At 37.8% G+C, this 20,268-nt stretch overlaps 1 protein-coding gene across 1 annotated transcript in view; it reads left to right on the forward strand.

Moving 5' to 3' along the window:
* Positions 1 to 20,268, forward strand: part of LOC150088670 (proline dehydrogenase 1, mitochondrial-like) — a 228,835-nt gene that overhangs the window by 77,314 nt on the left and 131,253 nt on the right. Inside the window, exon 2 of the mRNA XM_090369616.1 lies at positions 17,190 to 17,398. Coding sequence (XP_090225742.1) covers positions 17,190 to 17,398 — 209 coding nt within the window. The remainder of the gene's footprint in view (positions 1 to 17,189; positions 17,399 to 20,268) is intronic.

Below are 20,268 nucleotides of genomic sequence, written 5' to 3' on the forward strand. Positions count from 1 at the left end.
ATGTAAGGAGCATGTGAAATGGACCCCCGAACTGGAAGTCAGTTAGTTATTTTCTCGAATTAGAAGAAATTCAACCTGCATATGGGAGACAAACGATTCGCCGTCAACCTGCCAAGAAGTAAACTGCATCTTTCAGGACAATTCTGCTCCTTGTCATCGGGCAAAAAGTGTAAGTAGGCACTTCTATAGTTACTTTAGCTTCATTTCTGCCTTAGAGGTTCGACAGTAATGTACAGCAGACTCTCGATTAACCGGGACACTTCAAGACTCCAAATAAAAAAATAATAATAAAATAAATCATTAAAATTCAAGCAATAACTAGAACTCGCCGCTCAAAAAAAAAAAAAAAAAAAAAAAGAGACCAAATGTTTAGTTTGTTTTAGCGCTTCGCGTCGATTGTTTGTTTTAGTGCTTCGCGTCGTTCCGTTGCACCGCAAAAAGACAAGTTTTGTTTCGTTAATTATATCGGGGATGTAGAAATTTTTTTTATAGTGTAAATATATATATATATATATTTTTTTTTATGTATTTATTTATTATTTTTTTTTTTTGTTTAGAAATCGCGAAAATGATGGGTAAACGCAAAAGAGTTGCTCTTTCAGTTAAACAAAGACTTGAAAATTTTCAAAAGTTTGAAAACGGTGCATCCGTTAAATCTCTAATGAATCATAATGTTGGTAACCAAACCATACGCAACATCGTAAAAAATAAAGGGAAGCTATTAGATTTAAAATCGACATCGCAAAAAATAAAGGGAAGCATCGTATTGGACTACGGATTTACGTAATTTTTTTTTTTTTAGGATTGTAAAATTTAAAACAAAATAATAATAATAATAAGCAATCAATAACGATGACCACGGCATCACAAATTGCATAAGTGAGATACAGAGTAACAAACAAAAGAATAGGAAAGAAGAGAAGAATTCTTACAATTTATTTATAGTTTTTTTTATATGACTGAAGATTTTTGAAGGGGACGCACACTTCAGCATAATAACGTAAAAATCCACAAAATTGAGCTATAGGTATTAACGCAAATATAATAAGATAGAGTTTAATACCTGTTTATAATGAATTGCTGTAAAAGAAAAGCCCAGTAACCCGGAAAGTGCAAATTGTTTTTATTGTTTTATGCCAGTGACCTCAAGAAATGTGCTTTATTAAAATATGAGCTCGCGCGGTGTGAAAATAGTGAGTTTTCCCTTGTGAAGTTCTTTACAGAAAATTTCATTTTGACAGTTACCATGGTGCCAACTAAGAGAATAATTACATCGGTACAGTACTACTAAATCTACCAAGAAAAGGAAAGCGATCGATTTGGATCAGAAAATTAAACTAATAAGAATGTCGGAAAATTGTCAAAAGATTAACAAGTATCGCGCTGAATTCAGATTTGTCAATAATAATATAGTAGCAATATGTTATTAGTCATTCCCGAGTTACTTAAAACTCGACGAAGTAAGAAGTTACGTCGTACGTTACTATTACGTATGTCGAAGACCTCTGTATTTTTGGATTAACCGGTAAATCGATTATCCGGGATTTGTTTTTTACCGTCTATCCCGGAAAATCGAGAGTCTACTGTATTAACATTTTTAACAGGTGAAAAAAATGATCGGAAGAATGGTCCATTACAACTCTTAGCTGGCCAAGAAACAGCCCGGAGCTGAATCCTGTAGAGAACTTTGGGCATTGTGTGGAATCTGCAATTGCCAGAAAGAAACCAAAGACCCTTTGTGAACTTCAGGAAGCCATAATTCATGTTTGGAACCACGAACTATCAGTTGATTATCTTCAGAAATTGATCTTGTCAATGTTTCTATGGTGTGCTGCTGTCATCAGGGCCAGAGGCGGTTCAATTAAATATTAGTTTGCACCTGGCGAACTTTTCATTTTGTTTTGCATTTAAAATGATAAACTCAAGCAAATTGAGGGCTTCTGATAACATTTCAGCCATAAATGTCGTGTTTGCCCAAACTGTTGTATAAAGATTGCAAGTGCTCATTTTGGAATATTTTGAGAGCACCTGTCATATATTACTTAGCTTTGCCTTAACTATTGATAAATATCTTGTCAATAATAATATTTCAATTATTACAATTATTTCAATTATTGACAATTTCTTGTCAATAATAATAAATTTTATATTTCTATTTGTGATGCTAGTCATTAATGTAACATACTATTGCGAAAAAGGGTTAGAAATGTGAAATTCCTAGGTGATGCACTTTCTTTGAACACTAGTGTATATAATGTAGGGTGAAAATAAAATGTGTGCCAGTAGAAGTGCAAAGTGTGTTAAGTGTCTAACGGCACCAGGGGTTCCCCCCATCTCCGCGTTGCTTTCATTGTGAGTGTACCAGTTCACTGGGAAGGCCAGAGATTTAAAAGTGTATGGATCATGTGAGTGTGTTGTGTTATGTACCGTTGTTCTTCTGGCCATTTAGCCGCTGGACCCCAGCTGAGGCCCAACGTTGCCCGCACTTCGCCCCGTGGAGGCAGACCAGGTAACCACTAGTTTAAATTTGCACTCTGGCAGGTCCTGCCACCTAGTTTCCTGGGATTTCAGTGGCTAGGACCTTAAAAAAAAAAAAAAAAATTTTGCATGGGAATATTGCGCTAGAATTAGAAAAGCCAAAATGATGGGCGAACAGCGTAATTTAGACACGGTTTTTTTTGGCGTGTGGGACATTCGCTTGCATACAGATAGAGTTGGGTAGGGAGAATGAAGACTGGAGGGATAAAGACAGAAGAATGGGGTCAATAGGGGAGACGACCCCAGGTAGAATCAGTGGGGAATGCCCATACCCCACCAGAGGGAAGAGTGGGGTCGGCAAGGAGGGGAGGAGACAGGAAAGCCGTCACCTCCCCCCACCGGGGTAAGAGAGAAGAAAGGGCCGAACAAGGGAGCCGGCTCAGATCACTAACATGGCGTGTATGTAGCAAAGCTGTGGCTTCGTCAGGTCCATGACAGTGTACAGTCCATTAGTTGGTCAGTGTTGGAATAGGATCCCATCCACTGCTGTTCCAATAATCAGGGTGTCAGTGTGGGATGGTGTCACTGAGGGGATATAGGTCTCCTCCAGTTAAGTCCTAGTCATTGTTGTCCGTTTCAGTTGTCAGAGTTCCAGTGTCGAGTTTAGGGAAGTTGTGGTAATGCTCGTAGTCTGCTGAACAGTTCGTGCGCAAATTTCGAGAGGGCTCTATAGTACTCCTCCTCCGACAGTACAAGGTGTTCCCGATCCTTCGGGTTGAAACATATTTTGGTTATAAAGTGACATCTTATATCATCAAAGAGGGGGCATTCATGCATCAGATGTGTCCATGTCTGATTTTCACCGCAGTGGCATAGTGGTGATTCTTTTATTCCGAAGGTCGAAAGTTTGGCATTAAAGGAACCATGTCCCGTTAGAAGGAAGGTGGTGTAGAGCCCCGGTGAGAACCAGGCCGGCTGGTGGGGGTAGACTTGGGTAACGTCCGGGATAAATTTCCGGGTTATGGCGCCTTTAGTTGATTCTGCCCATCGGGACTGCCAGGTTTGCCGGAGATGGTTGATAAGACGTTTTTTCTCTATGTTGCTGTTGTTGGCTGGATCGGTAGTGAAGCCGATGCAGGATACACTTTTACCTCTGAACAGTTGAAAGAGCATGCCGCAGCGGACAATTTCCAGGTCCAGGGGGAGTGATCCTGCCAGGGCCTGCAGCGCATGAGAGCTGACAGTGCAGCATGCTCTTGTGATGGTGAGCAAGATGCTACGCTGTATTGATTCTAATTTCCTTTTGTTCACAGCCGTGGTTGCTTTGTTGTACCAAATCCCTGCAGCGTATGAGACGGCAGGGATGAAAAAAGCCTTGTAAAAGAGAGACAGGGTCCGTTTCCGTAGTCCCCAATCTTTTTGTGTGACTCTTGCTATGAGGGCTGAGTAGTTCCTGATCTTTCTCTGGAGATAGATGAGATGTGGGGTAAAGGATAAGTTTTTATCCAATACGATTCCGAGGTATTTTAGTTCTGTAGTTAGTTTAATCGTGGTTCCTTCTATTTTGATTTGTGGTGGCCTTCTCGTGTCGAGAGAACCCTTGAGGAGTATTGAGGATGTCTTGGTTGGTGATATTGTTAGGTGGTTCTGCTTCGCCCACGTTTGCAGGGAGTCAATTGCCCGGTTTGCAGTGGCTTCCAGTTGTGCCCGGCTGTCCCCCTCCAGCATCAGGACGAGGTCGTCTGCAAATGCTTGTGCATCTGCCCCATTGAGATTCTGATTGAGGAAGCCGTCCATCACCAGATTCCAAAGGAGTGGTCCCAGGATTGAACCTTGTGGGCACCCCCGGAAGATAGGCCGAGTAAGTTGAGAGTAGGGAGCACATACTGAGATCCTTCTATCAGATAGGTAGGTTTTGATACAGTGGTACAGGTTATTGGAGATATTTGCTTCCCGGAGTCTGCCGAGGACACTTGGCCACCAGAGTGAGTCAAATGCCCCGGCAAAGTCGACAGAGATCATTAGGAAGTATTTGCGGTTACAGTTGTTAGCTGCAGTTATTATGCGTTCCAAGGCGTCTACAGTGGAGCAGCCTCTACGAAAGCCAAATTGTTTGGGGGATCGTAGCCCTGCTTCTAGGTAGTGGGTTTCTATTCTGTTGTGGAGTAAGTGTTCAAATAGTTTGCTCAGTACCGGTAATAGTGCTATAGGTCTGTACGACTCCGGAAGTTCCCGTGATTTTGTCGGGTTCTTCAAGATCAGTCGGATCCGTGCAGATCTCCAGTCGTGAGGAAAGTAGCCTGCAGAGAGACAGTGATTGAACAGATTTAGGATAGTTGTTGGTATGTATTCTACGGCCTTTTTTACGATCTCTGGTTCCAGATAGTCTTCACCAGGCATTTTCTTGTTTCGTATTTTGGCGGTCGCCAAGTAGAGGTCTGCTAGTGTGAATGGGTCTTCACGTTCTACTGGGTTGTAGTTTGCATTTTCTTCGCAGAGACGGAGCTGCTCCAGGGAGTGAGCTGTCGGGAGTTGCCGAAAGGTGGTATTGAGGATATTGTCTATTGATTGGTGCCATGATTTTGTATAGAAGCCAGCAGGTGTTTTAGTTGAGGGAACTACCTCTCCTTTGGGCAGCTTGTTCATTGCGACTTTATATACAATCCCCCAAGGGTACTCGTTCCCAGTAGTTGAAACTAGCATTTCCCAGGATCGTTTCTTCCGTGTTCTGATCAAGGCGGTGTATTCATTCCTGACCTCACGGTATTGCTGCCTGAGGACCTGCACCTCTGCTGCCGGCCAGGATCTTCTTGATCGTTGAAAATTTTTTCTGCATGTATTTACCTCATGTCGGAGTCTCTGAAGCTCCGGGCACCACCAGGGGACCGCGCCTGGGGATGGTTTCTTCCTTCTGATGGTTGCGTTTGCAGCCTCTATAATTATGTTTACAATGGCGCGTTGGTGTTGGTCCGGGGTAAGAGTTGCATAGTCAAAAGTTTGGACAGAGCCAGTCAGTGCTTCTTGAAATTGTTCCCAGTTGGCCTTGTCCACGGCGAATCTGTTGATGGTTATTCTAGGTGTGGGTTGTCTGTTAAGGGCACGGTGCATCTGGAATGTAATAACTCTGTGGTCAGAGGTTGTCCAATCCTCTCTGACCTTCCATGAAGATATATGTCCAGCAATGGAGCGGGTAGCAAAGCTTACATCTATTGTTGCTTCCCATAATGTGCTTGAGAACGTGGGCGGATTGTTCGGCTGGTGTAGTATTGCCAGGCTATTGTTGGTGAGGAATTCTTCGAGGCGCTGGCCGTTAGTAGTACCACGTCGGTCAGGGGTTGCACTGTGCCACGCCGGCGACCTGCAGTTAACATCTGCACAGACTATTACTTTGGCGTTGGGGAGCTCATGGAGAACGTTTTGCAGGTAATGTATTGCAGGGAGGATATCTTCGCCAGGTCGACAGTATAATGATATTGCATAGAATTCTCCTAATGGGGAGATGATTTGAGCACAGGCAGCCCATTTATTGCAGAGATGAGTTATCTTTGTTACCGTGAGGTCAGGATTGCGAACTATCAAGGCTGCCCAGGGGGTATCTCCGTCATGCTGAACTATTTTATACGTGAGGGGATAGCCTTTCACCTCTTTCTTGTGCGTGTAAGGCTCCTGGAGAAAGAGGACATCAAGATTGTCTTCATCGGCCTTCTTCTTTAGTTGCGCGGCAACAGCTTTAGCCCGTTGTGCATTATGTTGAGCAAATTTCATTGTGTTTACATTATTGCTTTTATGAAGAGTTCCCATAATCGGTTCTTGATTGTTGAGCACTTTTGGCTTTTATGTATACGGGGCAGTTTCTGTCTCTAATGGAGTGATCTGCTGGTAGTTTTAAGGCTTTGCAGTTTGCGCACACTGGTCGGGCGGTTTTATTAGGGCAGGAGTTGTAGTTGTGGCCTATGTCTGCACAGTGCCCACAAGTTGGGGAGGTTTGTGGTTGCACACACGTATGTGTGGTATGGCCGAATCGGCAACACCGGAAGCATTTGGGCACAGCCACGTGCTCTCTAAAGCGGTGGCTGCCCCAATTGATATAAATCCGTGTCTGTTGGCTGATTATCTTCCAGGCTCTTGGGGCTAACTCAATCACCCAGTTTGTGGCATTACCGTTTCTGGGCTTTGTCTGGTATTTAGGTGTGATTAGCACCGATGGGTCAATATCTGGAATGTCGTGCTGCAGGTTTCTTCTGTAGATTTCGTCCTGTAGTTGGGTTGGAGAGAGGTCACTTCCAGTGTCGTAAATTACAATACTCGGTCCTTTTCTCTTGGGGATCTCTGCATGGAGACCCAGGGAGGGCACTTTCTGGTTTTCAATGATTTTATTCGCCTCTTCCTGTGTCTCAGTTTCAATAATAACGCCGACGTTGCGAGTCTTCCTCATCGATTTTATTCTGGTGGTTTTAAAATCTTCACCAAGGTTAGTAATTACCGAGTTTTTCACCTCTTCGCTTGTATGGTGAGTCTCTGGTGTGGCTGGCCTTAAGATGACCAGATGTGGGCATTGTAGTAGGGGCCCCTTCTTCCTGCTGGGGGCAGCAGGAATCGGCTGTTGCTCTATTGTTGTGGTCCTCAGCGCTTGGGCGTATGTGGGGACGCGCTGTGGCATTTTGTTCTCCCCACAATCAATATAAGCCTGGAGCTTTGCTGTTGCTCTTTCACTCTCTAGGAAAGTTTCTATCAGGAGTGTATCCAGCTTATTCCACAAGTTGATGATTTGGGCTCTAAGCCCTGTGGTCACCCTATTGGTTTGCTCCTTGAACAGTGTTTCCAGAGCAGCCTTGAGGAACATTGATTTTTCATGTACGGTGCCCTCTGGCAGGGTGGGATCCAGAGGCAGATCCGGTTGTTTCTCCTCGCTGGCGTCTTTTTGACTTTGCTGGTTGTCGTGTATTTCTTTTGGCTCCTTAGGCTCAGTGTGTGAGCGTGTCTCCCGCTGCAAATTTGGCACTATTCCCTTCCTATTCTTTCTCTTGCTTGTCTGGGGGCCCCCAAAGCGGGGGTCCACCGCTTCATCCTTGTGTTCGATGATAATGGGATCATCGTTTGGGTTTTGCTGCATGGTGTCCTGGTTATTATCAGGTTTTCCCTCCATGTCGGGTAAAATCCGGATTATTGAGCCGATTCGGTTTAACGGGGTTTTGTGGGTTCCCGTGAGAGGGCTCTTGAAAAGGTGCTGATTGTCGCCGGTAGCAGGTCTGTAGGTGGAATAGCGGCTGAACAGTCCGTCAGCGAGGTTTTGTGCCAGTAGAGTGAAGATGAATAAAACAGCACTAAACACAAGAATAAGAGGGGGGGGGGAGAAATATAATGAAGAAATACTCCTAAATCGTTTCGCCAACCGTACCATATTCATTATACAGTATTTCTCTTCTCTTCCCCCCCCCCCTTATTCTTGTGTTTAGTGCTGTTTTATACTTTAAATTCATCTTCACTTTAAGTTAAATACACGCAAATCGGTGTGGTTTTGCATGTATACTGCCACTGATGCCTGCTTTACTATCTTTATTTACCTTTAGTTTTGCTGTCCATTCTTCGATTCAGTTGCATATAATTTGAACTGTATATACACCCAGGGTCCTGAGCTGGATATCATCATTCTTCTCTTGGTGATTCCCTTCTACTTCTCTCTCTCTCAGGGTAACTCAGGAATTTTTTTTTGGCTGGTGCAGCATTAGCCTCAGGCTTCCTTGCACCATATGGCTCATAATAATGACATATAAACATAACATCAACTTTATGTAAGATTTGAATGTTACAAAACGTTTCCCACGCTCAAGTGAAATATGTATTTATCCCACTCTAATACTGTGACTTGTTACGTAGTTCCCAGATCAACATTTGAAAAAATGATCAAATTGATATGCAAGGAATAAGCAATATGCCATATTGCTTGTAATATTTGTGTTATATGCACTAACGACTACAGTGGCCATAATATGCAGTTGCATATAATCCGAAGTCTAATAATTAACAAGATTAACAGATATTCAGTAAAAGCAAAGAAAAACAATTATTATTATATTAGCCATATGGTGCAAGGAAGCCCGAGGCTTTTGCTGCACCAGCAAAAAAAAAAAAAAAAAAGTTACCCAAAGAGAAAGAGAGAACTTGAAGGGAATCACCAAGAAAGAGAAGAAAGATGATATCCAGCTCTGTGCCAATCCCATACTCACCGGATGATTACTGCAACAAAAAGGAATTCTTATAAATACTGTAATGCACTTGACACCTTATTGCTCATTTAAGTTGATTTTCGCAGATTTTTCCCCATCAAGCGTGTCTAGATATTTCCTCAACAAGTACAAGTAACTGTGTACAAATAAATTGTTTCGCATTGACTTCCAACCAGTGGCGGATTACCCATTAAGGCAATGAGGCACGTGTCTAGGGGTCCCAAGCCAAGACATTTTCCTATAGTGTTCTAAAATAGATTAATGTTTTCAGTAAACATCATAAAAATCTTGATTAATTTAAGCAAACAATTCAAAAGCACAAAATTTCATTTATTTGCCACCTAACTTTTATTTATTCTTTTTTATTATTATTATTATTTTTTTGGGGGCCCTTAAACCGCCACTGCTTCCAACATTCGCCTATTTCTTCCACTTTGCCTACCGTTTTTCGTTCTAAACTAAAGGAAATGTTGCTCAGTCATGTCGTTAGAATATGGAATTGCTAAAATGAAATGAATGAATTTAATCATTCATCGATGATATATCATATCAATCGATAAAAAGTTGAAAGCGTGAATTTCGCTGTATTGTACACGCGGTATTTACACCTGTAAATCAGTGATTGGCGATCTGAGTTTCATTTCTCACCCCCCCCCCCTTAAGAAAAACAGACTGGACCCGGCTCTGCCTAGTATTGTACTGATGCTTATTTCTGGGGAGGAGTTAAACTCTAAACTTACCCCAGAAAGAGGAACAGCCCATAAAACTTCTTCACTTCCGACAGGCAGTAACTCTCAACTTCTGGCAATTATTTGATAGCTTTGTTGAAATCAAAAACTGCAATTTTTCTCTACTACAGCGTTTTTCTAAGAGAAGAAAGAGTGTACGTGCAATTTTGTAAGCGCAGATGCTTTTCCAGTCACAAGTCCACTTTGCAAAGATGTTATATGATCTCTGTTATCGTGTAGAAAACTTGCGTGATAAAGAGAGAAGTCGATAAAAATTTTATAGTCAAAATGGGACATAAAAATTGATAAGTGCTGTGTGTAATAAGAATGGAGTATATGTAATCGCTCGCATATAGTTAAGAATATTAAATGCGTGTTTAATATTCCCAATTGTCAACCAACCTGATTTACAGGTGTAAATCCCGCGTGTACAATACAGCGAAATTCACGATTTCAACTTTTTATCGATTGATATGATATATCATCGATGAATTTGATTAAATTCATTCATTTCATTTTAGCAATTCCATATTCCAACGACATGACTGAGCAACATTTCCTTTAGTTTAGAACGAAAAACGGTAGGCGAATGTTGGAAGCCAATGCGAAACAATTTACACTATTTGTACACAGTTACTTGTACTGTACTTGTTCAGGAAATATCTACACTTCGTTGCCCGTGAACAAACACCACACAATGAATATATCATTACATATGTCAAAACTTTCATAGACATTCATTATCCTTAAAGTTGGATAATCGCGGTTTGAATATATTATATATCGCATATAATAGGCAACAGATTTTCGCCAAATAATAAATAAATAATTATTTCAGAAAAATTACTCTTAACATTTTAATAAGTATTTGATTGTCATTCCGGTACATTACGCTTACAGATTTACGTACAGTATTTATTCATTACGTTAGCACACAGATTGCGGTACTCAACAGTTAGGTCTTCAAAATGAAAATAAACTCTGTCTGGCATTACTGTCAACGTTACTTTGGTTACGTTTAATAATTAACTTAACTTTTAATAATAGTTAACAAATTAATAGTATAATCGTACTTGTTATTATACTTGTTTTTATTCTTTCATGAAACAGTCGGCAGCGGTGCTTATTGCTCTAGGAATATAATGGACGAAACAGCAATTATATTATCTGCGTACCGAAAATCACATTTATAAAAAAAAAAAACGCTCCCATTTCACCCCTCCGTTTGTTCCAAATACCTGTCCAGCTCAACCTTAAATTTATGCGGGACAGTCCCGGATTTCAGTTTTTTCCCCGCATTGCAAACTGTCCCGGATTGGACATGTATCCTCCATACTTAATGGTAAACATAATGCAAATGATTTGCATTGTTTGCCGGGAACCAATGGTACAACGGAAAGAGTTTTTTCGGTAGTAAATAAGTTGTGGACGTCAACAAAAACACAGCTAACCGTAGAAACGCTGAAAGCAATACTACAAGTGCAGTTTTGCTAATTCTTGAGAAGAATTTTATGAAGAAATAGCAATTAATGAAGAATTATTAAGAAAATTTCACTCAACGGAAAAATATATTTAATTTCTCTTGTTTTTATTTTCACAGACAAAACTAACCTTCTTTTCACTAAACAAAAAGAAAATCGATTAAAAGCATGACCCCTCCAGTAAGCATTTTTTCCCTTTCTAATTACAACTGTTTTTCCCAGTTCACGGGCGCCTCCGTAGCCAGGTGGGAAGGAGCAGCAGTGAGTAGCACACGCTTCTTGATTAGACCGGGGTTCGAGCCCGTCACCACCAAATAGGGAGAATGACCACCACATATCCCGGAGCAATATGGCCTTAGTTGCTAATGCTCCTAAAAAACCAAATAACAAACAATCCCAGTTCACGTCCTTTACGTATTGTAGCACGAGGGATACCGTATGCAGAATTTCAGCCTTTCTGCGGGGGGGGGGAAACAGATATGGGCAATTTTTTTTTTAAAAAGTGCGATATTTTATTTTATAAGTTTAGTTCAAAGAAGTATATGTATTTAATTTATATTTTGTAAGTGAATATTTTTTATATAAAAAATTTTTTAAAAAAATGTGTATAATGTTTGGGGGGGGGGGGGTGAAAATTCCCCCCCCCCCCCCCAGATGTCTGCATACCAAAAATCACATTTATAAAAAAAAATAAACTCCTCCTTATCTAAAGTGACCAGACGTCCCGGATTATTAGCATTAGTAGAGTCATACAATGCAAGAAAGCAAGCTTATGCAGCATCAGCCAAAAAAAAAAAAAAAAACGCTCCCATTTCACCCCTCCGTCCGTTCCAAATACCTGTCCAGCTCAGGCTTAAATTTATGCAGGGGAGTCCCAGATTTTAGTCGGGAGTGTCCTGCATAAATTGTTGAAAAAAGCATAATCGTTCAAAAAGGTTGTCTCGCATTGGAATACCTAGGATCTGGTCACTTTATGACCTTATCTGACTTCCTTCTTCGAGGTTAATGTCACAAGGTTTTTTACGGAGGTGTTTGTGCCAGAACCAGAGAAACAAATAACAGACGCTTCTCCTTAGTGAATTGAAGTGTGCTAAAAATTTGCTAAAATTCCCCAAAATTTATTCTTTATATGTTGCCCATACAGTGGTGGACTGGTCAGGGTGTCAGCTTGCCCCCTTGCAATAACCTTAGACAATGTTAATGACCTTTTAGTAGCTTGAAAATATAATAGGTGTGTGTGTGTGTGTGTGTGTGTGTGTGTGTGTGTGTGTGTGTGTGTGTGTGTGTGTGTGTGTGTGTGGGCCTCCCTTTGTCTCCTGGCAACCAATATTTTTAGACCCAGTCTGCTACTGGTTGCCCATAACCTTTATAATTATTTATACAGTCTGCCCTGTGAAATGACATCCAGACTTAGGAGGTTGTATAATAATAAACAAATAACATAAAAAAGTAGCCGAATTGCAAGCTTTATAGAGCTGTGAACATTTAATGTTATCAATAGTTATGACTAAAAAGTGAATAAATGAAATAAGGGCTGGTGTGACAGTAAAAAAGGACTAGGGGTGTGTGTGTGTGTGTGTGTGTTTTTTTTCCTAGTACTGAGCTTTAGTTGGGATTTCAAATGTGGATGTTGGTTATCAGTTTGCAAATATTTTAACTTTTATTTTGGATATTCAATAGAATTAGCCAGTTAAAGGCCAGCAAAGGCATTTTGCTTTTTTACAAGTTTGGGGCTCAGAGAAACAATTAGAAGTTTTCATTGCAATCCAATGAAACAAATAATCATGAACATTGTACTGTGAGACTTGGAGCTGCAGAAAATATTTGTAATGACAAAATGAAAGGCAAGAGACAATCCAAATGTTCAACACTCATGTTGTGCCCTGCAGTTGTAACAAAGCCAATCATGCAGAACCTGAAGGGTGGCAATTTTATTTTCAATTTCTTGAAAAGGTTGTGGTTGTGTATATTAGCATTAGTAGAGGCATATAATGCAAGCTTATGCAGCATCAGCCAAAAAAAAAAAAAAAAACCCCACTTCCACTTCACCCTTCGTTCGTTCGAAATACCTGTCCAGCTGAGCCTTAAATTTATTTAGGCTATCAACTTCCACGACAAGAGATGGAAGTCTGTTCCACCAACCAACCACCCGTTGGCTAAAGGCAAATTTCCGCACATCTATCCTACATCTGTCTTTCCTCAATTTGAATTTATGCCCTCTCAGGTGATTATTCTGAGCAAGAGGAAGAATCCCATCAGCATTGAGCATGCTCAAACCATTCAAGGCTTTATACACCTCTATCAGATCACCTCGCTGGGCTCTCCAGACACTGTAATTTGCAAAACTTAAGCCTTTCTTCGTAAGAGTACCCCTTTGTTCCATTCAGTAATCTTGTTGCCCTTCTCTGTACATATTCCAGCAGCTCTACATCCTTCTTGAAGTGAGGCCTCCAGACCTGTATACAGTACTCAAGGTGTGGCCTGACCATTGCCTTATACAAGGGAATAATGACCTCCTTATCCCTGCTAGAAAAATTCCTGTATATCATTGACAAGACACCATGAGCTACTCTTGCAGCCCGTCTGCACTGCTCAGAGAACTTCATATCTACCTGCACAATTACCCCCAGGTCCTTTTCATTCTCTACCACTGTCAGTGTAGTACCACAGAGTTGATACGTTGCTCTGGGATTGCTGTTTCCCATATGTAGTACTTTACATTTGTCAATATATATATACTGTATATATATATATATATATATATATATATATATATATATATATATATTTTTTTTTTTTTTTAAATTCTGCTTGGTGTATATCAATATTTTATCTTTTCTTATTGCATTGAAATACATACATATTGCAATCCAGTTTTTCAGGTCTTTCAGAAATGTCATTTACGACACAACCATTGATAGCTGTGGATCACATTGTAAGAGTTCCATAAATAACTACAGAGTAGAAACAAACATGTGATTTCAAAATTTGTATTATCAGGTTACCATACTAGCATTACTACAATATGATAGTGTGGGATCAGATAAGTTCTTTCACACAACACAATAAATTTGTGAAAATGATAAAAAAAAAAAAATTCAAAAACTATATAGAGTAAAATTTGTCTATATTTACTGCGATCATTTTTTCCTGGTACCTTTATGATATATTACATAAAACTTATTATTTTTCACACATTAATGCAATATTTTGTATTCAACTTACTGCAGACCTGGAGAAAACATCGCTTCATACATAAACTACTTACAATCCGCTCTTAATTTACTATCAAGCCAGAATATTCTGGTGGCAATGGACTCCAGTTGCTGCTCCAGACTGAGGACCATGGTCTCAAGTGTAGTTGAAAATATGTGGGTACTGAAGTAAGAAAAAAAAGGAAAAAGCATAATCATTCAAAAAGGTTGAAAATGTAGTAGTAAAAGGGAGTGATAATGAATTCTTTCAGTACATCTTTTAAAATTTCCCATTTTTTTTTATTCTAGTGAATGCTTGCATTTTATTAAATTTGTGTACTTGTATTAGAATATGGATAACAGTTTTGTGATGGATGGTAGTTTGTTCCAACAATCAGCTACCCTTCAGCTGAAAGCAAATTTTTGCAGTGTGTATATATGTATAGCCGACCGGGCTAGCCGAGTGGGTAAAGTACCTGCCCGGTAACCCAAAGGTCGCGGGTTCGATTCCCGCCTCGGGCTTGGATCAAAGTACTGCAAAAACCTTGGGAGGTGCAATATGGCCACAGAAGCCAATGCGCCAACAACCACCAAATCAAAAAAAAAAAAAAAATCATATATGTATATGTGAACCTATAAAAATATGTCTATGGTAAATAAGAGTCTTGGGAGGGAGTTTCTAATTTCTTCATCCTTACACAGGTGATGAGGGCAATAACAAAAAGAAAAATCTGAAGAATATTCCTTTTTGGGTAAGGAGGTAGAGGATATTATCCCCAATATGCCTTTTTTTTCCCTTTGCCCAGATTCACTGAGGACAGAAGGATATTACCTGGGAGAGCAAAAGTGTTGTTTCAGCCCCACCACCTAGCTGATTCTAATTATATTTTTCAGATGACTCTGTTTTGCTAAAAAATCGGTAGGAAAGAAAGTCATGTAGCAGTAAAAAAAAAAAAAAAAAAAAAAAAATCCATATCATGGGGAGGGGGATTGCTTATACCCCGTTTTCTCCTTTCTATCAATCTGGGAATTTTTTCTCCTAGGAATTTTTACTAGTTGGACTTTACTGTGGGCATTTTTTCTGCTTACCATTATAAATTGTTAGGTTACTAAATCTTGTGCCCCCCCTCCATGAAATAATGATGAAATACAGCAAAACTTCATCTAGCATTTAAAATATGGGAACATTGAAAATTTCTCTAAGAAAAAAGAAAAAGAAAATCCCAGCAATTCAGAAATTACTTCAGTTCTAACACTTCAAAGAGTGTTATATATGACTGTGGGAAACTGCCTACAGTTCCCCAAAGCTGTGCATTCCTTGATGTTAGTGAAACACTACATCCTGCAGGAAACTGTGAATCACAACTAACAGCTGCTGATATTTCAAACTGCATAATAATATCAAAGAAAAGCAGGTAATTTATTTTATTTTATCCAAGTTACAACTTGAAGTGTGATACTGGAAATTGTTTTGTATGCAATTAATGATTGCAGACTTAATAATTATAGACTATCATTAACTTTGCTAACTTTCCCATGGCAGTTGCTTAGCCAGCAACTGCCATGGGAAAGTTTCTTGAACATTAAATTCTAAGACATAAATTTAAAAAAAAAAAAAAAAAGTAGTTTTGAATAACAGCATATGGGTTTTTGATTGGAAAATATATCACAGATTGTGATTATCAATGAACTATCTAGTCATACAATGAAACAAGTTTGATGAACGTCGGGAACACACGTTTTCAGGAACCTGTAGTAAAGTTTCTTGCAGTAGTATTTAATTTAGTTGTGACTGTGGCAGTTTATTTTTAAAATTTTTGTTTTTAAGACTAAGACTTAGGATGTGTTCTGTGGCATTAATTATTGTTAACTTGGGCTCTGGTGCAACTGCACTATAGGAAGCCACTGAATATGCTGCTTGGAAAATTCCCAAAAATTATGGTAGTGGCATAGATTTGTACACTTCATTGCCAAAGCAGCCATACAGTTTTGTTTCAAAAATCCAGCAAGTGCTAAGTTTCAATGTTTTCAGACTTATGAAGTTCTACTGTAGTTAGTTTATAATTTACAACACTGATTGTGTAAAAATATTCGTGAGCATATTCTCTGATAACAGTAAATATACTTTTTTTTAGGAAAATTCAATGTAATGCTGAATCTTCAAGACAAAAACACACACACACACACAGTTCTAAATAATACTGGGTACTGCTGTCTGGAACCAATCAAACCATCAAATTAATATGATTTGAGGCACTCAATTTTTCAGAATAAAGAAAGAGAAATAATAAAAATGCATGTTAAAATAACTAACTGTTATTGTAATCTTTGTACTTTGAATAATTATAATGACATTTATTCCCTTTCTGCTGTTTATATTTGATGCCAGAAGCTCCTGTTTTCTTTCATAAAAAGTAGCTCAGCAATCAAACAATGGTGAGCTTATATACTTGCTTTAGATACAAATGGGTTAGCTTTTGAGGATATTGTTAATTAATCCAAGTAAAAAATTGTCTCAAATTCTTATTATGAAAAACTGAAATAAATGGTACTTCATGGCAGCTTTAAACAAATTTGAAGATTTGAGGCTTTTTAGTCCTTTCATTTCAGCTAAAGCATCTGTATCAATACACTACTTCATCTCAAATGAAAAGATTTCTCCAAGACTTAACCCTGTGAATGGTCCCATTATCTGCAATGCTTTTTTTAGCAGTCAATTTTATAAATAATTATAAGAACCATCCTAGAAAAAAGTTTAATAGCTCTGATATTAGTAACTACTAAAATTAAGAAATTAACTTAAATTCACAGTTACTTTAGTTTAATTTTAACTGTATCATTTATGCTTTGGAAAGCACATGGACTCATAATAAAATTCCTTATAATACTGTTATCCTTTTTATTTTAAATACTCAAAATATAATACAATATTGAATAACTTAATTCCATATTATAATCTTGTGACAAAACTTTAGATAGGGTTTAACAGACTTAAACATTTTAGCTTAACCAAAAATTTTATGTAACCCATTCCTTTATAAACATATTTATAATATGTTAAAATTATTTTATTTTTTATAGATCATGAAGGCTAGTCGCAAGATACTTGGTACCACTTTCTTTCGAAATTTAATGCGTTACACATTTTATGGTCAGTTTGTAGCTGGTGAAAATGAAAAAACTATTAAACCAGCTATAAAACGTCTTCATAGCTTTGGAGTTAAAAGTATCCTCGATTATAGTGCTGAAGAAGACTTCAGTGAAGAACATGCACGAGAAGTTGAAATGAAGTTAGTTTTTTTTTTTTTTCTCTAATATGTTTTTTAGTATATTTTGGTAGTAGTTTAAAAATAATGAATCATATTATGGCATGTATTTGTAAATTGCCTGTGGCTTGAACTTTAATAAAAAAAAAAATACTGATTTCAAAAGTTTTTCTCATTAGAGGATGTGTAAAGAAATTTTATAATGCTGAAAATGAGTTTGACCTTATTAAAAGGCATACACACTGTAATTTCATATTGATTTGTCTTGCATTGTGATCTTTTTTTTTTCTTTTATTCAGCTTTTAGTAGGAAGAATAGTAATAGCCACATAGCACAAGGAAGCCAGAGGCCTTTGCTGCACTGGCCAGAGAAAAAAGAAAAAAAAAAAAAAAAAAGACTAGATAAGAAAATACAAATTATTTGCCTCCTTCCTCATGCAGGTAACTATCCAGTTGACCTTTGAATTTATTATTCAAACTGTCAGCCTCAACAACTTGCGAAGGCAACCTTGTTCCAGCAGTCAATGACTCGCTGGCTAAAAGAAAACTTCTTACAATCTAGTCTTAACCTCTTCTCCTGTGATTCGAATTTCTGTCCCCTTTTTCTGGAATTCTCTATAACAGCAAGAATTCTGCCTTCATTCATTTTACTAAGAAGTGGCTATCCACTCATTTTGTTATGGCATATATATTTTTGAAATTTATTTATAAGTTTATATTCTACATTACTGACATTTTTCATCTTTCAATTTAAAAGATCAATGTAATGTCAGGTGTTGCATTGATAACTTGCAGGCTTATCAACTGCCTAGATGCAATAATCACCAAGACAAATGCTTTGGTGGTGGCATTACAAATAAATAAAAATGATTTTATTTATTTAGGACTTTTTACTTGTTGAACAATACAGTAATTCAAAACCAGCTACCACTGCTTAAAAAGGATGAGTTTCTTGCATCTTCAATGAAATTCAATGTGTTAGCAAGCTGCTCAGCCAAAGGGTCCATCGTTCCTAGTTCACTTATTTGTTCACTCAGCCATGCACGCGAGCGCACACACACATGATCACACTTGCGCATATTTAAAAGCATTAATAAGATCAAGCCAGTTATTATTATTATTTATTTATTTATTTTTTTTTTCAAATTAATGTTTTTAAGTAGTACTTGTAGTAAATGCAGATTGAAGGGAGGGGCTAAAGCTTCAGACCATTCATAAGCCTTCTGGCTATGTTAAATATAATATATGTTTTATTATTTATTTCATAGCAGTAGAGAAGGTCTTAATTAGTACTAAACAGATTGATAAAAATTGCACAAAGATATATACCAATTTTGGTTCTCTACATCAGTATTTTTTCAACTGCCATTCTGTGAGCCAATATTGGCCCAGGTGTTCAATGAAATATTCCACCAAAAATAAGCACACATTTTGAATTTGTGATGTAATTAGTTTGAATTATTTTGTTTCTAGTCATGAAGGCAGTTTTTATTTTATTTTATTTTTTTTAAAAGGTGAATGGATGAAGTCAATGCAACTTTTTAAATACAAATTTTATGTATGTACTGTATATGGTGTTCTTCCATTTCTTACCTTTTACAATTCTGCTGTTACTCTAAAGCCAAACACAACTGTAGATGCTACAAGAAGGTTTTTTATTTTATTATTATTATTATTATTTTTTATATCTTGGATTATGCTGATAAGAGAACCAGAAATTTTTTTGTTTAGTTTCAATCAAAGCTTGAGATGAATTTCTTGGTCATCTAAAGTGATCTTAGATGAAAATCGTAGGATTTCACCTCACAAAACAGAAAATTTAACTTTTAGAAGGTGTGCGGTTTACAGACAACATAATTCGTCATGGTTGAAGTTTTGCTTATGATAAAGTTTCATTGCTTCAGAACATTACTGAGTTGCATAGGTGCTGCAACTTTCATAGTCTCTCAGTGTAATCTCTGTTCACTTTCTGAAACGCGTTTCCAGTGAAATGTGTTTCAGAATGTGAACAGAGATTACACTGGAATTGCATTATGTTATTACCACGTTGGTTGTTAGCTGAAGTGAAGCACTCTACTGCATGTAGCAAATATTTTAAGGGTTGGAAGATATTCAAGGGTTCCTGTGACCTATAAGGAATAGGTTGAAGTCACAGGAACTAGTGTTGGATTGAATTACATGGCAACATGATTTGTCATGCAAAATAATAAGCTTCCAATATAGGCCTTTTGTAACATATTGCTGGTTGAAAATTGTGCTGTTTGAAACTGGAGTGATATTTGCTTGTTCCTGGGGATATTATTGCATGCAATGCCTGTATAGTCATAAGCAACAGTAAGCCTGACCTTGTAAATGTTAATTTCTTTGGATGGAAAAAGATGTCACCTTTTGATGGCATGTTTTAGCTGTGTCTAATATCTTAGATGAAGTGCATTTTAGCTGAAGCAGGCATTTTAAATACTTGTGACTTTCAATAATTTTAAGTTATATTAGTAACTACAAATTGGTAATGTACACAATGCATTACACTAAAGGTACATTCAATTTTTTTCTCTTAAATTAATTGAATTTTTTTCTTTTTCCATGATTAATAGATGTAAATTAATCCTTATCAATTATTTACTAAGATTATAACTTTATAGAACACTTAATAAAACTGTAGTTTTACATTCTCTAAATTTAGCCATTCAGTTTAATATTACAAATACACAGTTAATATTCAAATGTAATATTTATTACTCTTTTTTCCATATAATTTAAAGTCTTTTCTCTTTATTTATATGTATCTCTCCACAGCAAACCACACTCACAGATTCTGCTGAATTCTGATGGAATTCTTCCGCTTGCTCAGATTACGAACCTGAGGGGTCATAAATTCAAATTGAGGAAAGACAG

The sequence above is a fragment of the Mastigoproctus giganteus genome, chromosome 3 (assembly GCF_048544385.1).
Source record: "Mastigoproctus giganteus isolate SK-2022 chromosome 3, ASM4854438v1, whole genome shotgun sequence".
In the NCBI taxonomy this organism is placed as follows: domain Eukaryota; kingdom Metazoa; phylum Arthropoda; class Arachnida; order Uropygi; family Thelyphonidae; genus Mastigoproctus; species Mastigoproctus giganteus.